The sequence below is a fragment of the Atractosteus spatula genome, chromosome 15 (genome assembly GCF_055471065.1).
Source record: "Atractosteus spatula isolate fAtrSpa1 chromosome 15, fAtrSpa1.hap1, whole genome shotgun sequence".
In the NCBI taxonomy this organism is placed as follows: domain Eukaryota; kingdom Metazoa; phylum Chordata; class Actinopteri; order Semionotiformes; family Lepisosteidae; genus Atractosteus; species Atractosteus spatula.
This window is the reverse complement of record NC_142720.1, coordinates 14,163,185-14,186,288: the sequence shown is the minus strand read 5'-3', so window position 1 is coordinate 14,186,288 and position 23,104 is coordinate 14,163,185. Positions and strand designations below refer to the sequence as shown.

General features: G+C 36.4%; 1 protein-coding gene across 4 annotated transcripts in view; it reads right to left on the bottom strand.

The window, feature by feature from the left end:
- Positions 1–23,104, bottom strand: part of rin2a (Ras and Rab interactor 2a) — a 51,786-nt gene that overhangs the window by 17,634 nt on the left and 11,048 nt on the right. For 2 of the 4 annotated variants that reach the window (XM_088934161.1, XM_088934164.1), the window contains exons 2-5: positions 10,835–10,934; positions 6,562–6,662; positions 1,589–1,778; positions 737–848 (exon numbers count right to left, since the gene is read on the bottom strand). In XM_088934161.1, coding sequence (XP_088790287.1) covers positions 737–848; positions 1,589–1,778; positions 6,562–6,662; positions 10,835–10,891 — 460 coding nt within the window. In that variant the 5' untranslated portion in view covers positions 10,892–10,934. The remainder of the gene's footprint in view (positions 1–736; positions 849–1,588; positions 1,779–6,561; positions 6,663–10,834; positions 10,935–23,104) is intronic. The other 2 variants (XM_088934162.1, XM_088934163.1) reach the window with 2 other exon arrangements.

Below are 23,104 nucleotides of genomic sequence, written 5' to 3'. Positions count from 1 at the left end.
TAGCAATAAACCATACCCTGTTTGACTTTACTGCTATTTTATTACTCTTTAAATAGATGACAACAAGGTTGTAGAGTCATCCTGATTTATAAACTTTAGTGTACCAAAGATCAGCACACTGCTATTTCATTTTCAAACTTTTACTGAATAAAATAAACCCAACTCAGTGCCTATCTCAATGTTCAAAAGGCTACTGCCCTTGGTAACTTGCATGAATAGCACAGAGTGTTTATTGTTCAGCTACTCTGAAAATACCACAGGAAAAATAAATAAAAACATGTTTTTTAATATTCACATAGTTGTCAAGACTGAAGCATTTGAGTTAATTAAATCATTAAATAACGATTAATGAAGCTATTCACAATCACAAAGAGAAAACAATCATTGTACACACCACATTGCATCATCTTAAATAGAGAGACAGTGTTCAGGATAAGGAAGAGAACAATGAACTCTATAGAAAAGAGTTCTACTCTCTTTACCATTGTCTACACAACATGTAGGAAGGGCAGGAAGTTTACTTTGACACACTGCATTATTGACTTTTCAGGCTGTATGAAAAGGTAGTTACTAGTACCAAGCCTTATCTGTGCTACATGCCAGAGGGCATTAGTAATACAAGCTCTCTAAGGGAGGTTTAGCTCAGAGAAAATAAACATGCCAGCTTTTAAAACTGCAGACGGTGAAGCAACTTGTATATAAAAGCTAATATGTGTATGGATGGATGGACACTCACTGTATTGACTCTCTTTCACAGGAAAGTCTTTGACTGGAGGCCCAAACTCACTGTCAAGGCGCAGGGAGATAACTTTCTTCTGCAGCTTTGTTGATTTCCTCACAAGGAATATCTAAACAGAAGAAGGCCATCAAGCTGATGAAGCTGTTTTGTCTGTCACTGTACCAATTCCTTAGATTTTGCTGAATTTCCAAAGCAGAAAATGCTGATGAAAGTGTCTGGGCCAGTTAAAAACAGGGATGACTGAAATACACATACGGTTTTATTTTGTACAGTCTTGTGAGGTACTTCAAATGAAGTTTTATACTAAGATGTTTTTATTTTATTTTAGATATTTTATTAATGGAGCACCTCTAAATAACCTACCCGAAAACGGGTTCAGTTCTTTAAGTTCCCAAATAATAACTGAAGAAATTACAATGAATTTTGTACATGACAAAATAATTATTGGGAAAGATAAAGTGTTAGGTAACACTTAAAACATTCACGTCATTCTCCTTGGAGTATGCCAAAATGTAGATTACTGTTACAGATAGCTGTCCTTAACTTTTCAGCTAATGCCTAGGTGGGGGTAAAATATAATCTGATGACACTGGGAAAGGTATGCTATGATAGATCCTGAAAAAAACAGAAGAATAATTGCCTGTTTCAGTGTTCACTATTTATATCCTTGCTGCTGAAGTGGTAGGGCTTGCACAATACAAGTTCCCAGTGCTGTTTTTTTTTCTGTGATATAATAATACATTGGTGAACTAAAGATTCTAAAAGTGAACAGGGAAATATAAAAAGCCTTCACACCAAAAGCAGATTCTGTAATGTTGAAAGCCTCTATAATCCATTTAAAGTTCTCACCCCCGGTGGTTGCTGTTGGAGAATCCGTGCTGCCTCCTCATCACTCAGGTGAAGGAGCAGCCACACTGGGTGAGTCTGAGTCAGGCGGTCCAGGATACTGATCTTTCTCTTTAAGGAATCGTAGCCTGAGTCCCTGGCACTGCCCATTGTGTCCTGAAGGTACAGGCTGTTAATGTCCTCTTCTAAGCTGCTGCAAAGCAGAGATACACATTAACTACCACAACACCTTGAGGAGAAATAGGATGAAAATATCCTCATATTTTCCAGCACGGCATTTGATCTTGCGGATTTCAGATAACCCTTAAAGTGTTAACATTAACCAAAAGTCATGTGAACTCCACAAAGTCTTCTCCTTCAGTGTACGTACTGGTGTCCTATGGAAAAAAATCATACTTCTGTTTGCACTTGACTCACAAGTACTTTGTACTGATGAACATAAAAAACAAACATTCTAATATAATTATATTGTTATCTGATGCAGTGGATTGTAGCAACATACCAATAGATGGCCATCTTTCCTTTTGTCCTTCTTTATCCCTGTATTCCCTGAACTCTGACTGCTGATGTTCGGGTACGACAGTTTAACATCGAAAAAAAATCACTTGCTTCTGCACCCTCACCACAGGTACTTCCTGCGAAATAGATTTAAGTTGGCCTTTTCTGGTGAAATAACAACCCTTCTCTGGTGGTTTTGATGTGGGATCTCCTCCTCCACGCCTCCATTACGCAAAACCGACACTCAACATTAAACTGGAATTTAGAATGAAATTGGTTCTTCCCCCAACAACGGCTGAAAAACACACTAATGCAGAACACCTAGAATCATTATTACGAACATGAACAGAAGAATGAACATGAAAAGAGTTTATGAAAACATATATATATATATGTAAAACAGAAGTTCATACTTTCAAGTTTTTAGCCATGGTCATTCTACACCATGGATAACAAATTCAGTGTACTCTTCCACCGTTCATAGCACATTTCACTGGGTTTCTTTGTGCTTTAACTTGCTGTCATCCTGACTTCACTAAGCTCTGCCATCTTTTTAACTGGACTGCATTGCGCTTCATCTAAGAGTTCATCAGTTCATCACCAGAATCGTATCAGGCTTTTCTAATCAGCTATGAGACTGAGAACAGTCATGGTGAGAAAGAAATGCTTCCCCCTGCTGGCAGATAGCATGATGACTGATTATTGCAGAAGGGGACATTCATGTAGATTGACATGAACAAACCTTTCCAGCTGTAAGACTCTTGTCTATTTTGAACTGAGGGATCATCACCAATATTTGCCATAAATCATACTAGTTTTCACTCTAGACTATTTACAGTTAAAGTGTAAGTCAGCAGATCCTTGTTTGCCTTCATCCGACTGGGTTTACTGTGTGAAAATTCACACCAACTAGACTGAGGGTGACAGGATTTACTTTGTGCTCTATCTGGAGATCCTTAGAGGATGCTCTGGGTGGGTGGTGGTGGTAGGGAGTGGACACTAGACCCTCGGTTGAATCTTGAAAATAAAAATAACGTCCATCTAAGGATTTACTTTGTTTTACTATTTTATATTACAGGATTTGTAACTTATTGATCAGTGTCTATTAAAAAGGTAATGAAGGTAAAAAATAGGAGAGCTCAAAACATAATTTAATAATTACTAATAACATTTAGAAGGGATAACCAGAACTGATGGAACAACAATAAACGGGTGACAGACATTAACCATGACCCAGTGTCCTGTCAAAACTAGTGGGTTTCCACAAGAGTCTACATCCACAGATTACATATTACAGGGCAGCGACAAGGAAGGATTATTGGAATAACCGAAGGATGAAAGCAACAATATACACAGAACTTTCAATTTTCCCCTTCAAACCTTCAGCTTTCGGTTTCCCCTTCAAATTTCACCCTTGTCAGGAGCTCTGTTCTACAGCTGCATTCAGAAAGTATGAGGTGACCACTTAATTTGGATTTGACAGTTTTCATTTGCAAAACACCATTGGACTTAAATACTTTAAAATAAAATAACATAATAATTATTTTTAAAATAGTCCAATAGGGAAATAGAGTAGTTGGTGACAATATTAATGGTTTTATGATGTAGTACTCAGTAGACTTGGAAGGAAGTATGCACAGAAAACCAATAGCTTATTTTTTTAGAGTTGCAATTTCCCAGAAAAGGAAGGAGGAAATACGCACAGGACTTAAAGTCACCTGGTGCTCAAACTTCCAAGCTTGGACTATGCAACTGAGAACTGGGATTTAAATTGTGTAGATTAAAGAAAACATTCAATTTTTTCTTTCATTCATGCTATTTACACAATAATTAATAATAAAAAACAAAATGGAAAGAGACAAATAAGAAACCTTAAAAATGAATATGCACTTGCGTCATATTATACGTCAAGACTCCTGTCTACACGAACAAGTGATGATTCAGAAAAATTTAGCAGGATTTGAAAAAAGGGAAGTGATTTGTCTCAGGCATTACCACAATATACTGAAATGTTATTTTCTGTCAGTGGCACAAAGAATGTGCTTATACATTTATTAGTTCCTTCTAAATCTCAAGAGTACACTCTTGTACTTATGACAATCATGTTTATGTTGCACAATTAATAGCACAACTTCATTTTAAACACTATTGATAAATCCAGTCCTTGAGCAACAAAACACCGTTAGCCAGAAATTAAAGGAATTGCCCCCTTCATTTGAAATAATTTTCACAACTTACTGATACTAACTGGACTGTACACTTTATCCTCAAAATTAGCACCAATCCTTAGCAAGGAAAAAAATGAAATTTTACTATTACATTTCTTTCTACACTGGGATGTGCTCCTGTTTTACCAACAATGGTAATGTAGTCTCAATTGTTCCTGTCATGCAGAATCTAGACAACAAAAAAGAATAACAGCGGCCATCATATCAAAGACCAGTCCTATGACAACTACAACTAACATCTGCATTACATACAACCGCTCTCTCCAGTGTGTTAACATATTAAATTTAATGTTGATTTTGAGGCCTGAGTCAGGCAGTTTCTTTTCCCCATTTCATGCAGTTTCCAAGCAATAAAAAACTGTGGCCAACAAATGAACGTCTCAGCAAGAAACGTTTCCTGAAAAACAGAGTGGCATATATTTCAAGCATTAAGGATCAAGAGAGTTCAGTCAGTCTGGCTTCTTATGTCATTTTTAAGTAATCAAAACCCTCTGGTGCCCAAAAAGACTATAGAGGCAGAAATTCATTTAGAAACTCATAAGATGGGGAAAGAAAATCACTTTCACAAATCTCCTCTTTTTTCAACTGGGTAAGTTATTTTATTAACAAAATAATTAATACAAATAAAATATTTTTATTAAGCTGCTGTCCACACGTTTATTTTGAAGTAACCGAAGCAGACAGGAGAACTTTTTAAGTCTCCTACAGCCCAGTAAGCATTCTGTGCTTTTCTGACAGTAGTGGATCCCCAAAGCAAAGGTAACTCTTTAAGGAGCTGACATCATGACGACACAAAGAAACTGTATAGCATCCACATACTGGTGGCATACAATAGATTTTACTACCATCAGTATATTATTCACCCACTCTAATTATGTTTTCAGATCATTGATTTCAGCTACAGTTCTAATTTTTCAGGTACAGTAGCTTTTAGTCAATTGGGAACACAAATATTTCTAATACTGTAGATGCTTTGTCTTCCTTCTGGTCAAAGCTTTTTTTACACAACATATTTCAGGTGAATCTGTAGCATATTTAATCAATTTATAGGTTGGCAAGATTGTTGAAGATGCACTATATCAGAATTAAACAGGTGTATTGACATTGCTACCTTTCAGATACAAAATTAAAATCAGCAAAATTATGAATAAAATATGTAAAAATTAGGTATAAAATTATGTTAGTCATAGAGAAATCAAATCTGAGAATTGTCAATTCAGATTCCTATCAAGAAATATTGCTCTGCTTCAGAGAACACTGACCAATAATGTAACCAACTCAATGGTTCCTGAACAGACACAGGTTAACACCTCTAAATGAATTTCTCCTGAGAAACTCCGAAAAGAAATGGTAAGTATAATGGGCATAATGGTTAAAATGATTTCTTGCCAACAGCACTTTTTAGACTTTTAACCATCTAATAAATACAGCATAAATACAGAGAACAAGGAAAACCTTGGATGAACGCAAGAGTTTTTAACAGCTTAACTGAAAACTTCATCAAGGCTTTCACCAGCTGTGTTAGATGGCGTCAGAACACAGAAATACTTTGAAAGTGGGAATGAAAACAGGATTTGCAAATTCTTGCTAGGGATGATTTGCCATGTGTTGCTATATGTTTACAGCCTTAATTCTTTCATTAATTTGAGGTTAGGCACAAGAATGGAGGCTTATATAATTACTGGAACAACCTCACAACTGTGCCTTAACAAGTAGTTGGCAATTTGTCCAGATAAATTATTTTTTGAAACGAACAGCCTTGTGCAATGATTTTAAAAGTTACAAAACAAATTCTCCTTTCTGCATAAATTTATTCCAAAGCACTTATTTCGGCTGATTCAGGGACTTTTAACATTACAATAAATTTTAAATTTGACACTGTTTTTCTAGACACAACAAGTCACCTACCATCTCCACTTTAACACATATATACTGTAACCCTTAGCAAGGAACATGGCAAATGTTTGCTGATCAGTAATTTATTGTGTTTGCATTTTGACAGAAAATACAAGTTTCCCCCCTCATTTACTTAACAGAGACACAAATGCTTCAAAAACACTTGCAGTACATCCAGAAAATGACAACAGATTTGCAGGATCAAAGCCTACATAATTATCAGTTTTCTTAAAAGAAATATGATGTGCCCCACAGTTCTTCATCTGATTTACCGACACATGTTTATTTGGCTCTGTGAGGGTTAAGGCTCTGCTGATTAGTGGAATAAAAGTGGTGAAAAACACACCAACTTACCACTGCATGCCTGTAATTTGGGGATCCCTCTCATGAGCCAAGTCTTTCTGTACCATCTCCTGCTTCAGTTCTCCGATCTCCGAGGCAAATGCATCAATCAGCTGTACAAAGAACGAAAAACACCAGCAAACACACATTTACAGAGGTCTAAATTAAAAGCCTGGACACTGTTAGTCATTTTCCTGTGGGGCTGGACTACTGGCATCCTCAAACATGTTTCGTAAGGGACAACTTCCCATTTGTCGAAAAGGAATATTAAAAAAACAGAAAGAAAGAAAAAACGAAAGCTTGCAGCGCGAGACAATTCTCCTTGTGGTAAGGCAGGAAAAAAGTCAGACTTTTCGGTTCATAGTCCCTTCAGTCAACTTTGTTCTTTTATCTTCAACTTGAAAATGATTCACACACACTGCTTATGCTTTACAAATAAGCACGGCTTTTTCAAAAACAAATTTTTATCTGAGTATGCTTTCAGAAACAGGGTACAATAAAAACAATTTCAGCAATGCAATGCTTTGAGCAAGGTGAGGTCTTTTTCTTATAAATGTAAAATACAGGAATGTTAGTGTTCGCTGCAAGGCAAACATGTAATTTGTGACATTGTTCTTGGATAACTTTGCACTACATTTATAAATGAGTGTTGCTGTATACCATTTACTGTAATTGCAAACAATTTTACCTCACTTAACATATCACTATGTCACATTTTAAATTCAAATGTGAACAAAATCTTGTAAAACAGCAATAAAGGAAGTGGAATGCTATTTTATGTACATAATGTTGTTTATAATAGCATTCTTTTTTTCTGGTGTCTGGGTGAATAAAAAATACAACTAAAATAAAATAAAAATATTGTGCCCCTAATTGTCTAAATACAAACTTTTCAATCTCTCAAAGGTTGTTCATTTTTCCTTTTTGTGCCTTTGTCCCTATGAGGAAATCTTTTATTGTGGTGACAAATGCATTAGTCACAACAGGATATAGGTCTAGGCCAAGAAGATGAAGAAAAAACAGCTAAGTAGAAATCTGAAAAAAAATTGTTTTAACATTATTTAAACAAGCAAACTCAGCAGTAAAAGACTCTTATATGCTATATTCTGATCTAAAAAGGAAACGGTGCATAGAACTGAACTTGAAATACAAAGTGTACTAAAGAGATTAACTACGCTAACCGAACAGTTGTCAGGCGCTGTTCTCATACAAGTGCTCACAATGAATCCCAGTCTTCTAGAATTGCTACTAAACTCACAAAACCAAATCTCATTACCACAAGAAGATAAAATCAGTAACAGAGATTTATTTTAAATACGTTTCATACCGTGAAAGTAAGGCTTGGCATTTCCTTACTGTTTTGTTTTGCACTCACTATCATATACTGTAGATCCTAAAAATATCATTTTGTGATTTATTTCCAAATGCAACCTAAAAGTGAAATCTAAAGGGAAATTTAAATATTTGACAAAAGCCATTTCACGTTTCTGTTGCACTTAAATGTTTGATCTGAATATCATAATCCATAGCTTCTTGTTAAGAGGAGCAAACTATAACACACTATTGCCCAAAGAGCACAATACTTTCTCAAGATCAGGAATACTCTCCAGCAAAACTGGGAACAGTTTTTATTTCAGTACTAGGTCTTTGTTGCAACATGCACAGCACTGTCAGTATGTTCAAGGGTTCCACAGCTTGTAAAATCATTAGACAGCTGTGGCTCTGGCATGACCGCATCACAGGAATTGCTAAAGGTAAAGGTGGTGTATGTGGAAAAAACAGATGCATGTCAGCAGTTGAATGCCTATTCTTGCAGTGTATGTTGATGTAGTACCACGAATGCACAGCAGGTGGAAGCTGTCATTAATGTAAAATCTTAAAGTGAGTTTAGTAAGAAGATCAATAATGCATAAGGAATCACATCCGACTTTACTATAATACTTGGGTTTCTGTTGAAATTGAGTAATGTGATGCAGTCGGATACATTACAAAATTAACCCAAGGAGGCAGATGATTCAGGAGAAGGCCAGTATAATCTGAAATCTGAATTATTCCCTTTTGCAATTTGAATATTTCAAAGGAAATCCAATCCAGATAATGGTTTCCCCAAAACGCATTAATCACTTTTCACATTAACTTACACATTATCAGTATGGCAGTTCTTACTTCTTTCAATTTTTGTGTTACATTAGAAATATTAATAATGTCAAAATTAATTTCAAGTACTTTCAAGGAAAACAAACAAAATATTTAATGTCAGTTTTAGTGGCTTGGAAGAACATACGGCCACAAAAGTACTGGAAATAAATAAAGTGAAATTAAGAATATAGTAAATAAAAAATAAATTTCACTTAGCACAAGGTGACCAAAACAAAGAGATTATATTCAGGCAAAATGTAGATAAACTGAATTTAAGGGTTTTAGGATACAAACAGTTTTACAGCACATACTATACAGTATTTCAATATAGTATGAGGCGATCCATGTCACTGTTAAAGCATGCTGGACCTATATTAATAATTATTTTAGGGAAACCTGTTACTCTCAACCTTTTAAAAATAGTACAATTAAGCGCTGTTTAAATGATCTTGTCAGATACTTTGTAGTACAACTCACAATAAATAAAAACAAATGATAATGTTTTAATTACAATAAGACTGAAAGAAAGCACATTTTACAGTAATTGTCTGCAGTATCAATTTAGACTAGGCCAAGACAAGCACTGGGCACTTCCATTTAAATGATATGAAACTCAATCTATGACAATGAAGAGTCAATCATTCACTTCATGTGTTACTTGGAGAAAAAAGATCCTTTAAATGGAATCCTTTAAAAAGACTTAATCCTTTAAAACTTCATGAACTTCAGTATATTCTAACATGTATCTTCATTTGCAGGCTGTAGAACAATGACTAAACCAGGCTCCTAGAATCTTTTATTTAGGAACATTGCAAATTTAATGCAGCTTACAAAAACCCAAGGCAAATTTGGGATGATAAAACATATTTATGCAGTAATGCATGCAACAAATTAAGCAGTGTTCAAATCAGTGTTGCTAGACAAAAATACATTATAAAAGGTAATTAACACCAGTATGATGGAAGGATTCATAGCCCATTCCAGGCAGATGGCGTAATGAATACTGTTCCCATTTTCCCAATGATTTTTATAAGGAAAATCTGATGTCACATTATATGCTGTCTATGATGTGCCAAAAAGTCATTTCAGACATTCTGGAGAAGACTGTTCCAAAAAATGCTGTCATTATTGTTGAACTTAACAACCTGAGAGGTAAGCGATTTTCTGTATGGATCTCAGAAAAGGACTTATTTAACAGGAAGCCATTTATACACACAATACATACTTCACTGAGGCTCTACTGCTTATGAGCTCATTTGTGCCATTAAATCTAGAAATGAAAACAACCTGACTGTGACAACAAATCATGCTTGGAAGTATAGAATTTGCTTCTATGTAAAGGCGTTCAGTGAATGAACTTGTGTACTTTGTCCGAATATTACTTAAATTCATTTGGCTTCTGTGGTGCTAGTTAGTAATATGGTAGAAGAGCAATTCAAACCATTTGCTAAGAGGAAGATTGGCACTCTCAGCTGACTGAGGCCTGGGACACCCTGCTGTCACATCCTGATGTCTGACTGGAAAGAAACAAGCATTACAGAAAGGGACAGATAACGAGAATCCAAACAGCACTGCTCCCAAAGGTCTAGTATTACATCTGCGCCGGTCTCTGTCCAGCACCACAACATCTCCCTTGTGTCCAGCTGTGAAAGCATATTTCACAGGGAATTAAACTGCAGAATGGCCACAACAGCTGCATATAAAAGAGGCATTCAAGTGCAGTTAAGCTGTGTGTTGACCCCCATTAAGTACACAAGTCAAGCATTACAGGTGTTTTTTTTTCACAAATGTAACCTCAATCCCACATGGTGTGGAACCTCAGGCCTTGTCTTTAGAAGTGGTCAAACTGTGGTCAAAGACTGGCTGACATTCAAAGCAAGGCTAGAGACCCGTTTGCAACACTAATGAAATCTATTAATTTAAAACTCAGTAAACAACAGACAGCTCTGTGAAGAGCCACAGTTTACTTCTTTTTTAGGCTTGGCAAGGATTCCCAAATGTCACCTACACAGCTGGCATTCTCTTAAACAAGAATCTGACTGGAGCACTGAACTAGGAAAAGAGAGAAGAAGTCACAGACAGAGCATGCGAGAGAAGGCAAGGAAGGAACAGAGTTCTCAGCCAAGTATAACACCCTCCACTCTACCTTAAAGAAGCTTCCTGTCCGGTCCAGCAGACAGGGCTTAACCAGTGTGCTCGCCATCCTTTCCTCTGTATGTCTGTAAAGGCTCTAGCCTCCAGAAGTCCTACAAACAGACATATAATGGTTAGTCCAGTCTGTAGGAAATTCCATTGTGAGCCGCAAGGAACAGTCACAACATCAGCTCTGCCAAAGCCTTTTTTCCTCATCAACAACAGCCATGTGTCTGCTCCACCCCCCCTCCCCACTCCTTCCTACCCCTTCCCTCTCTCCAGCCTCTTAGAGATCTTTCTTTGCTCATCACAATGGTGTTCCTGGGGCATGTATGCGTTGCGGAGTACACGGTGGGAGGATTTTCTCCTTATCTGCTCCTCCCTCTTCCCTCTCCAATGCTGTTCTGCTAAATCTTAATGTTATCATAGGACAGTCAAGCTTGCATTCCCAGGGGTAAAGGGGTGGTGCAGTGGATAAAGTGAAGCGCTGGTCTTTCTGTGCCGGGACCTGGTTTCCATTCCAGCCCATGCTGAAGCGATTAGGAGCCCTTGCATGTTGGCAGGTGTACAAAGGAACAGTAAACTGAGATGTCCAAAGCAAGAAAAAAAAAAGGCTTAAAAAGACCCATAGCCCAGTGTCATTAGAGTATTGCTGATTTATAAAAACCCTTTGAATCTCAACTCTGGTATAGTTCCTCTTATTAACCATTTCATTGGATAGGACACCAGAACACAACCACAGGTCCCGATGTGATCAAAAAGATCGCATTACACACAAATATATCCGGAGTATGGAATGTTTTAGAGGAACAAATACTAAGTGATTATCGGATCTAACAAAGGATTTCATTTTCACTGTTAGATCTCAGATTATGTCCCAGAATGCAGAAGGAAAATGGTTTTGACAAAAAATGTTTATTTTTGTTGGTAACCACAAATCCCAGAGGGGAACATAATCCCAAACAGATATAATAGTGGACCTTCTGGTACTTTCCAAAGACATTTGTCACAGGCTTTAAGCATTGGATCATCATTTAGAGATGTTTTTCTTTGAAATTACTTCTATGATTGTTCATATAATGTGGATTTCTAACAGAAATTGAGGAGTGAGAGCTCTTAAATATTCAAGGTGTGTCAGTATGCTAGCAAACAGTATTTTTGTTTAAGATTAATAAACTCAATCCTTTATCAATATGGAATTTAATTCTTTCTTCAACAAAAACATCTATAAAGAATAAAGGGCAACAGCTAAGGGTTAAATTATGTAAAAACCACAACTAACCTCAGCCTACAGACAGGTGTTTGAAGAACTGCCATAGTAGCTAAGGGGTGATTATGTCCTTTATTGAAAACAAACCAAAACTAATCTACCTAACTATCTAAAAAACTGGTCTTCTCCCAAACCAAAAAGTACTCAATTTGTAGTTGCAGGTTTTTAGCCCAAAAAATACATTATGTGCACTGAAAGCACTATTACTCTTACAATATTGTTATGGTTATTGGAAACAACCATTGAGGCGTCTTAGAAATCTAGAGACAATGGCTAACACCTAGCTAGTGTGGACACCTGAAGTTCTTGGGAGCTTCAAAGCATGAAAGGAACTGAGGTGTTAATTGAGTGGGGCACATTGATCAAAGGAATCCTCTGGTCTACCTTGGTTAATTACTTCCCTGTAAATGATTAAAGATCATTAACAGAGAAGGAACAGGATATAAAACTGGCAGGTGTGGTGAGAGAGGGGAAAAGAGAGAAGACATGGAAGGACAGGGTTAAAAGGACAGCAAGACACAAGGGAAAAGGAGAAGAAATACTTAGGCGGAAGGTCCTTGTTCCTTTCAGCTTTAAGACCCGATGCGAGTTAAGTATTTGAACCTTGCTAACCTTGCCATTCTGTTGTTTTAAGAAAATTCTGATTTCCTGCATAGACAGTCCCTACGTTAAAACTGCCCTCCAGATTAGTGGATGCATTTTTAGAATAGGGAGATAAGTTACCTTTTATTTTACAGCATCTGAGTTTATAGACACAGCTTTAGCTTTCGGCTGTATTCTGTTTGGTGCTGAAGGCAGGTTTATCCTTATTTCCGAGTCTGTCAGGTGTTATACAGGATTTGAATAGTTGGTAGCAGTCTGGGCTTTTTCTGGTTGGTCAGGACGTAGGCCTTTGAGAGGCCATGTTTGTAAATAGTGTAACTTGCAGTTTATATGTTTATGCTGTGTGTTGTTTATGTATCATTATTAATATTTGTTTAACCCAATTTGCCCCTGTTTAACCCTTTTACTCTTTTACCAAAGCTGTGCCAGAGAACAAATTAATTCAAGTGCCTCTAATTATACCAACCACATGGGCATATTCTTGGCAAAACCTTTACAATTTGGGGGTTATGATTATTTATTCTAATTATTGATTAAACTGCTCAGTCTATTTATCTACTTCTATTTTTTGTAACCCCGTTTGTAACAATGTTTTATAAGAGCTTCTATACCTTTCAACCAACTTTTTGTTGATATGGCAATAAAGTATTGAACCCTTGAATCCAAGAGAAATTTCTTGAAAAGCAAGAACTACTGCTATTCACAGTTTCCAGCTGGCAGGGTTTATTTTTCTACAACAACTTCTATACTTTATTTCCCAGAGAACAGGTTGAATCCTCTCTATGATGCTCCATATGCACCACATTACAGTAATGTCCACATTTAAAAAAAACCATCAAGCTAAAAAATGCTTAGAGCCCACAACAGAGAGCACTGCTAATGATAAAGCAAATAGGAAACTCATCAGCCTGCAGATGTTGAAATTAAACAGAATTTGATTAGATGCACTTAGCATACTCATCTGAGACAGGCAGCTGCAGATGCACAAACATGCCTTGTTCTACCTTCCAGTAAATGTTTACTCAAACAGGTTTAATTGGTTTATTACTAAAAGATAACACAAGGTTAAGGTTAAACATCACTGTTCTGATATTACAAGCCATCTGACAGCACTATATGATACATCTAAAGATAAACAACTATAAAATAATTCAAATTGCTCAGACTAAAGAAGTGGATAAGATATCTTTTTAGTGGATAGGAAGAATATAGTCAACTTCCTCAAAGGATGCATTAACAAAACAGCAAATAGGTTAAAGAGCTTATTCCTCATAAACTATAATAGGTAAAAGAGAAATGTGTTATCAGAAACAATACTTTGCATCATCAACAACTTAGTGAACATTTCCTGCAACAAACATTATTAGAGCACATCCCATCTAAACTAGTTAGCCTACGTACTCTTAGGAGTTTGAGATAAATAAAATTGAAGAGGGGAAGAGAATTAATTTGTCTTAAGTTATTAAACGTTCTTTAAGAACAACAAAACAAACAAAAATACATGTTTTGCTGAAAGGTTAATCAGCATACAGCTAGAATTAGGCAAAACATGGATGTGAACTAAAATCCAGAAAGAGTAATAGGATCTTTAATGCAGCATGCCTCGGTATTTTCTTACCCATTACAAACAATAAGTAGCTTGAAAAGAAAACTTTAAAAGCATTGTGTGTCTGAAATATTGGTACCTCTTACCTTCTAAATGATCACAGGACATGTTTGAATGTAGAATCAAGAGCGTGAACGGATACTATTCTTAGGATGTTTTATCATCATTTATCATCAGCTTTTGTTATTAATCCATCCTTTATTACTGCTATTAATTCAGATTCCAACTAAAACTAATATTTAGAACAATAAACAAAAAAATTCATTCCATATCCTCTTTTATGGCCAAGCTGAAAACATCTGCTTGTGGACTCAGCTGCAGGAACACAAAGACACATTTGACTCCATTTACTCCTGCAGCATCTCACAGCACAGAGACCCTTTATCTTTACACCAGTGAAGTCGTCCAGCAACAGAAGTGATGTTGTTTTAAGTTTTGTTCTGCTGAACTGAGCTTGCTGGAGGACAGATCCAGAAAAACGGAAATGAGAGATATGAGGTGTGACTTCCACGCACAGTCCTTTGTGCTCCCTGTACACTTCAAGAATAAACTTGCAAAATCACAGAAGGTCTACTCTGATGATCCCCTTGCTGAGTACAGTATACTGGTTCAGAATGCCTTCCCTATTATCAATGCCTTTAAAATGCATTTTATAGTGTTCAACACCTAAGGAAAGGAACAGAATTTAAAGGACCTCAAGAATCACGAAGTGGCTGGCCTCATCCCGTCTCTCTGTATGGTCTACTTGGAATATTCCGTTTTGGACAACACAGAAAGAGCACAATTAAAACTAATCTTTGTAAGAATCTCAGCTTATTAGTAAATCAATACACAGAAAAAAACGAAATCCTACTACTTAAAATACATAGGAATTTTATTTCCTAGAACTGCAATAAGAGAATCTGAAGTAAACATCTACTTTAGGAGAGAACTGTAACAGAACAGAAGTATGCATTAGCAAGGGAAAACTGCTGATTTGATCCATGTGCATATCTAACAATGGATACCAGCGCATTCCATGTTCCGTAAATCTCTAAATGTACTATTAAGTTCAAAATAAATTTAATTATAATGGCAGTATCGGGTTTTGGGGTCATTTTTTTTATACAAATAAAAAATCCATACAAATGGAATAAATGAGAAATTAAAGCCAGTCCACCTAGCTGATTAATGTGTATTCATGGTGACCCTACACTTCACAGCTCTTTCTATATCACTTAAGGATGAGATGTAAAACCAAGGTCCTGACTGTCTGTGATAATTAAAAGTTCCAATGCATTTCTCAAAAAGAGTAGGGGTGTTACCCCAGTGTCCTGGCCAAATTTCCCACTGGCCTTGACCAATCATGGCCTCCTACTATTCCCCATCTATAAATTGGCTTAATCATTCAGTTCTTCTTTCCACTGATAGCTGGTGTGTGGTTAGCGTACTGGGGCACCATGGCTGCCATCGCATCATCCAGGTGGGTGGTGGTGGAGGGGAGTCCCCATTACCTGTAAAGTGCTTGGAGTGGAGTGTCCAGAAAAGTGCTATACTGTGTCAGTGTAAGGAATTATATTAACTAACTCCCGAGGACTGCTAGGTCTGTGGACATCAATCAGTACTTCAGCTCTCAACAGGAGGACTTATTAACACTTGTAAACAAAGACTGAATGATAAATGACAGCAGATTTCTCAGGTACTCAAGGTACTCAGGAAATGTAAATATTTACTAAAAACAAATGGTAGTGAGCTTCTAAAGCTTAGATGTTTTCATTCATGAAAGCAAATAACATTGATAAGAAAGGGAATGTTTATCAATTTTGGCATACAACCCCATACACATTACTGTATTAATATCCACATTAAGCATGTTTCGTCAACTTTTCTTGATATCCTTGTTGAACATTTTTAAAACATAAATAGTACAACATCCTGGGAGAAAACATGAGCACAGGGAAGTCTTTGAACAGTAATTTACTCCTAATCACTAAGAATCTCAATATACTCTGACACAATCACTTCCTCTATCAGCATAGACTGAAGTGAAATTCTAGAAGCAAGATAAATCACACTTGCACTAACACGCCCAATGTGCATTTGTTTTCTTTGCAATTCACTGGTTGGAGATTTCAGAGGTCAGAACAAGATCTTTCTGTAATCACTGGAAAATACCAGGCAGGTCATTATGCGTTGCTGACAACAGGAAATAGCAGCAAGCAAACTGTGGGCGATCATGTGCAGACAACACTTAAACAATTTGTTTCATTTGTAAACATGGGATTTAGTTTTCCTGTTTTCTATAAGTAGTTTTTAGAAGAACAACAGAGAAACAAAAATAAAAATACTAAATAGTTTTTTACTAAAAGGTGAATGGGAAAAACAACAGAATGAAAATATGCCAGGGGTTAATTATACCAGACACTTCATTGTTCAAAATGTTAGTAAAGAAATCTCAGAGGTTCTGGTATTACCCACTACTACCTTTCTTTTTCTTTTGAAATATAAATTTACCAATTTATACAGTAGACTAAAGCCTTAGATTTCATCAGCGACAACCTCTTGAACTATTATAATTCATAAAAGTCAAATAATCTCTTACTGCAAATATAGTTCATGTGCCATGATCAACATGGAAGCAGTGTCTTTGTTGAACACAGCTGTAAAGAACATCTTTTCAGTAATGAGGTAATAGAGGGAGTGTTCAGTTTAAAAGCATAGGGAAAAAAACACTTTGATTTCCATCAAAAAATGAGTGGGAAAAGAGCAAAGCTTTTCAATAGACACTTGTCATTCGACACTACATCGTGTTTGATGTTTGATCACTTCACCTAATTATCTAGGTGTTGGAATGAATTAATGCATTCCAGCATAGAGCTTATTAAAATTAATGTAATCGGCCTTTAAGCAGCTATTTCAATCAGGTTCTCAATAGACACATTACACATCAATAACCAAAAGTTACATTTTTCACAGGAACCTAATATTAAAGATGAAAAGCCAAATTCAGTCTTTCCAAGCGGACTGTCTGCAGACCACAGCCAAAGCCTTTCACTTGATTCATTTAATCTTTAGAACTGCCTTCTACACCCTCAGAAATATTTTTCACATTTGAAGTATGAAAATCTCAGGAGCCAGTCTTTTCCAGAACTACACCCCTCTCCTTCCAATTACAGTGCAATTTGATCACAAGCAGAACATACCACAGTATTCAGCTCATGTGTTAACAGCTGGACCTTGCATCACTTTAAAAAAAACATCAGTACCTAGAAATGCATAATAAAAATTACTGTTCTTCATTAATTTCAGAAAGTATTTTAAACAGTGGAGCACAAACCTGGGAGAGCTCTCAAAGTGACAAAATCTACATCACACAGTACACCAGCAAAGTATTTTACATTAATCAAAGGGATTAAAATCTATTTAAAATCTCATTCAGAAAGTTCATTCTCAGCCTGTGTGTTTGCACTTGCTTAATTGCTTAATGCACTTGTTAAAAAAAACAACTTTGTCATAAATATTACATGCCTTCTCCCTAAAGACAGATGTGGCAACATGCTAAAAGGCTTATTGCTTCTTCACAGAACTATTATATTTTATAGAGATGAAGGATTTTAAAATGTTAAGGCTTGCACAGTCATTTAAAGAAACTTCTACAACAACTGAATAAATGCACATCTTGTTTCCATACAGTATCTCACATCAAAGCTGCAGGGGATCATGCTGGCAATGCTCTGAGGTATCTCCCAGGAAAGTGATCCAACAAGAATTTCTGATGTTTCTGACAGTAGTAGTGCAATAGAACACCAGGAAATTTAGATTTTTAAAAAAAAAATCAGACATTTTTGTTCAGTATATTTGACGTGAAAAAGAAAGTTTTTAAAATACAAGTCAAAACAATCTAGATACTGTAAGTTGCCTTCATATTAAAAGCACTGCAACTATACATACAGCAATACAACAATTAAAAGATTTATTTTCTAAGTCCTACCACACAGGATATACAGTTCTTTACTCACAATACAGATCTGTGTAAATTCTAGGTAGGTGGTATGAAAGCTTGAAACTAACTCAAAATCACTTAATTAATTCTTAGAAACAGATCTATACATTATCTTAAAGTTGAGTTCTGGCTTCTTGAGCAGTGGTTAATTTAACAGAACAACCCAAAAACTAGTATTGTTTCATTACTCTGCAATGCTTTGTAAATTAAAAATACACAGACGTTCTCTGTATAAGTTTGACGTTGTGGGTCACATACTGGCATACTGACGTTGTGTGTCACATGTTTGGTTTGTGTCTGTCCAGGATTCATTAAGCCAATCAAGGGTTCAATTGTGTAACTGAAAGCTCCACTGGAACAAAAGCTACAGGTGTTTGGGCCTCCTAACCCAAGACTGGGAACCCCTGACCTACACTAGGTTGCAGCACCCATATGTTGTGTTATTTATGCATTTCATTATACTATGCATGCAGTTATCTCCAAGTATTCGCTTGTACCAGCTACAAACTGCTTGGGGGTCATGTTTTTTCAGAAATAAAGCTGTATGCTTTTATTATCATCACTGCAAACCGCAAACCTTCAGCTCTCTTGAATAAAAAACCTGGGGTGAAAAAATCAAACTTGTTTAACCAGACGCAAAGCTGTTCAGAACTCAAGCGTCTTTTCTTCTTGAAAGAAAAAAGAACATACAAGGACCTGAGCAAACTCAGATGTCTATAGAGATATTTAGTAAATGCAGCTCTTGAGAGTCCTGTCACAACTGACCGATTTCCATATTTACTTATGGGTGTGCCAATGTGATTGATCCCCAGACAATGTCTAAGTTTTCTTTGTTTGACAGCAACCGCTGAATTAAAGGCCTGTTTGAGGCTATGAAAATATAAATATCTGAATTCCTTAGAGATCTGTGCTGAATATGAAGGATAACCCTGCTCCAAGACTCTTGAGTAAATATAAAAACAAGTATTTTGGTATTGTGAATAGAAGCCCATGCAGGGAGAGAGAAGAGAGCTCAATTTATCCTTCATTGTTCCCATGCAACCTTTTTCTAGGTATGTGAAAAGCAAAATGTGATTTTGGCTACATACACACAAAGGTTTCTATTCATAGCCAAATGCTCCCATCCATCCCCTTTCCAATTGCTTTATCTAGTAAAGGGTCACTGGGGAGACGGAGCCTGTCTTGGCAAATAGGAACAAGGCAGGGTACACCCTAACAGGATGACTATCCATCTCAGGGCAGACAGACACAGACACAAACACACAAAACACACTCACATCAGGGCCAATTTCCCCAAAAGCCAATTATTCCACCATTATGTCTTTGGACTTGACCAGAGCACCTGGAAGAAACCCACACAAACACGAGGAGAACATACAAACTCCCAATACCCCCCTTAACCAGAAAAAAATGTTTAGTTGTGTGTTTTAAGGATTTAAGGAAAACATACTTTCTAAAGAAAACTGAACGAAAAATAGTATCTTTACCTGTGATCATATTTCCATTGATCCACAGTTTTCTCAATTTAAAATGTTCACAAATCCAAAGCTATTGCACAACTACCAAATGTTACTATGTGATACTGTATATGCCAATATAACTGGCCAATTAATATAAATTCAAATGTGATGTAGACTGACCTCACCACATTTAAAATCTGGAACTCATCTTAAGGGTGTCAACCTGGACTCCGGTTTGCTAACACAAAACATATTTTTATATTGATTCTTGTTCAGATTTAAATTTTATAGGACTCACAGAAGCATTAAAGGTCATGCTTCCTTCCTTTCTTTTTTTTTACTTTAATAGTTGAAATTTGCACAAACTGCAAAACAAAACAACTGCTTCCATTATACACAAAAAAAATATATAAAACAGCTGACCGGCTGGAGCCAAGTTAATTCACTGCGTGCCAGTAAATGCTTATTACTTGCAAAGGGGGGTTATTTGGTCATGCAGAGATTACAATAGTAAAATTGCAGAGCAGCATAAGTCAGAAATGCAGAAGACAAAATCACTGAAATAACATGTGCCACAGCTATGAAGCTACGACTCCAGATCTACTGTAAATTCATTTCAAAGTGTAATTAGAAGAATAAAGATAAGGATAAAAAAAGAAGAAAATCTAAACAAGGAAGAAAGAAGTCTTTTGTAAGATTGTGGCATTGTGCCTGGGCCTCCAGCAGAGCTTAACTATATTCTATCCTGTAATCTGGAACAAAGCTGAGACCCTAGAGCTGCTATTGCAACTTTAGCTTCATCATGCTACGTAAACACTCCTGAATCTTATTTTATACAGCAGAAATATTTTAAAACTGTCTACGTCTTCAACATGCACTGTTTGTCTAAAAGGGGTTAAAAGGAACAAGTCTGCTTCACGTCTTGGATATTATGATTATGAACAGATCTGCAATATTTTAGGAGCTAGGTGAAAATTGGATTTCCTTTCTAGACTGCTGTGGTCTAGAAAAGACACACTGCATTTCTAAAAGGAGTAAGGCTACTTTAGAAGAGATTTGCATATCACAGGAACATACATTTTACAAATAACAGGATGCCATTCAGCTCATCTAGCCATTTGGCAGTAAGTAGCTAACCGATCCAAAGAACTCTTCCAGTTTCTTGATAGAAGCCAAGGTTTTGGCTTCAACAACATGACTGGGTGGCAAGACTTTGTACAGTATTCCATATTTCCACACTTCTTTGTGTAAACAACTTGTTCATTTTAATGCTCTTCTGCTAGTTTCTATTTCTGACCTCTGGGTCATGTTCCACTGCTGATACTGAAGGACGATGCCTTGGATGATTTCAAATACTTGTGAAGGGATCAGGTCCCCTTGAAGTCTTCTCTGTTTTGAGAAGAAAAAGCTGAAGTCTTTTAGCAGGACATTCCTTTAGGTCACAGAATATAAATATATATTTTTATAATGTAGGGGCCAAAATAGTATAAAGTAATCTAAATTCTCACTCTCTCATTTTCTATTTATAGTTATTGTTTTTGGTACCTGAATGTATTATTCTATACAGGTTTAAATTAAAGTGCTTGCTAAGCCATAACTTTTAAATTCTGTATGCATGTATGTACTCTAGGATGAGAGTATAAAGTGACTATTTTACTAACTATAGCAGAATCTATGTCATTAATCACTGACAAAACAGGAAAAGAAGTGGTCCTGGGACAGATCCCCATTTTACTCCTCTAATTACATCACCCCAGTTTGAGAAATCTGTACTCTCCATCGTCTACTGAGGGGGAACTGCATTTGCAATTTCTCAGACTAGTCATTAAAACCCAGTAACAAAATTTCGTATTATTCACAAAATTGTGAACTGTATTGTTGCCATTAGTGTGCAGTGGACACTTCACTAAAGAAATGCTCTAATGTGATCTGCATGCAGTTAACAAGAAAGTTGTATTTGTTGGGTAAACCGTCTTGAAGTCGGGAGCAAGATTTCTATTGGATTAAAAGAGATGTATTCACAAGCCTGCTTGTTTACAAAGTAATAGCGTTGCTGCACCTCACCGGAGGTCTGGTTGCCTCATTTTAAATCACAGAATATGACTCTGGGCATACCTAGAAATGTCGTCTATTTTGTGATGTAAATTGGAGGTTTTACACATGACTGTGTCAATTTTACTTTCATTGTGGTTTAAAATGCACTCATCAATTCTTTCTATCCTCGAAATGTAAAAATAGCATTGCAGTTGCCCTTCAACAGGTTCTTAACCCAAATGCCTGCTGCCTATAAAATAATGATCTCTCTGCAGATTTAAACATTGGGGCTATTGGATAATTACTAATCTGGCGTACAGTGTTATTCTTGTTAAGCCACTGCTGTTTTATTGTACAATATCTGAAAATAATCCTAAATGGCTAACAGATGCAATGCAGTTTTGCTTCCTGTCATGAAGGGCAAACCAATGTAAACTGCAATTTCGAGGCTTTAGTTTAAAAGCTGTATTTTAAACTTATAAGCATACCAGGCCAACTTGGCATCAATACACTGACAAAAAAGCACAGTCTGATCTACACGACTGAAGTAACTAACAGCTTTGTAGATCCTTATCTTCCAGATATCCATACCGAACAATATTGTTTCTGCATATAACAATACATTCAAACTACTGTACTTCACCCACTTACAATTAAACACTGAAAATCTGTGGAACAGATAAATTGTAGATGACAATACAGCTTAGGTTTCAGGGAAAAATTCAGTGTATTGTATTTCTCTACAAGGTAAGGACAGACCGTTTTTTTAAAAATAGGTAATTTTATTAAGATCCCAGCCACATACCAGTATATCAGTTGAAAACGGATCATGGCAATTTTTATATTTTATATAGCAGGTGCATTGACATTTTATTGAACAGACATGACACAGGCAAATTGATGAAGCTGATCAACATTTAGCAACAGGGCATTTACTGTTAAAGGCAGGGCAGCGCTAGAAGCAATACAAACTGTGTGGAAAAATGCAATCTTATATAGACCTCAGTGATCACCTGCAGCCAAGTTCTAAATATAACCTCACAGAGAAGATGAACACAGGACCCTTTAAAGGAGAGCAGTCAACTAGGTACTGTATGGCTAAAAAAACACCACCACACCCAAGCTCCAGGATTTTCTGGCGCTGAAGTATGTTCATGAGGGTTTGTGGCAGGAACACAAACTAAAGGCAAAAGCCAGACTCACCCTATTTTTTGCTTATGGCAGCTCTAAAAAGGTCTCATTTTTGGACACTCTCATGTCGTGTGTGCTACAATTGAAATCCTACAGGCTATTTTAAGAGGATCCTCAGGGCTCAACAAATGCTTCTC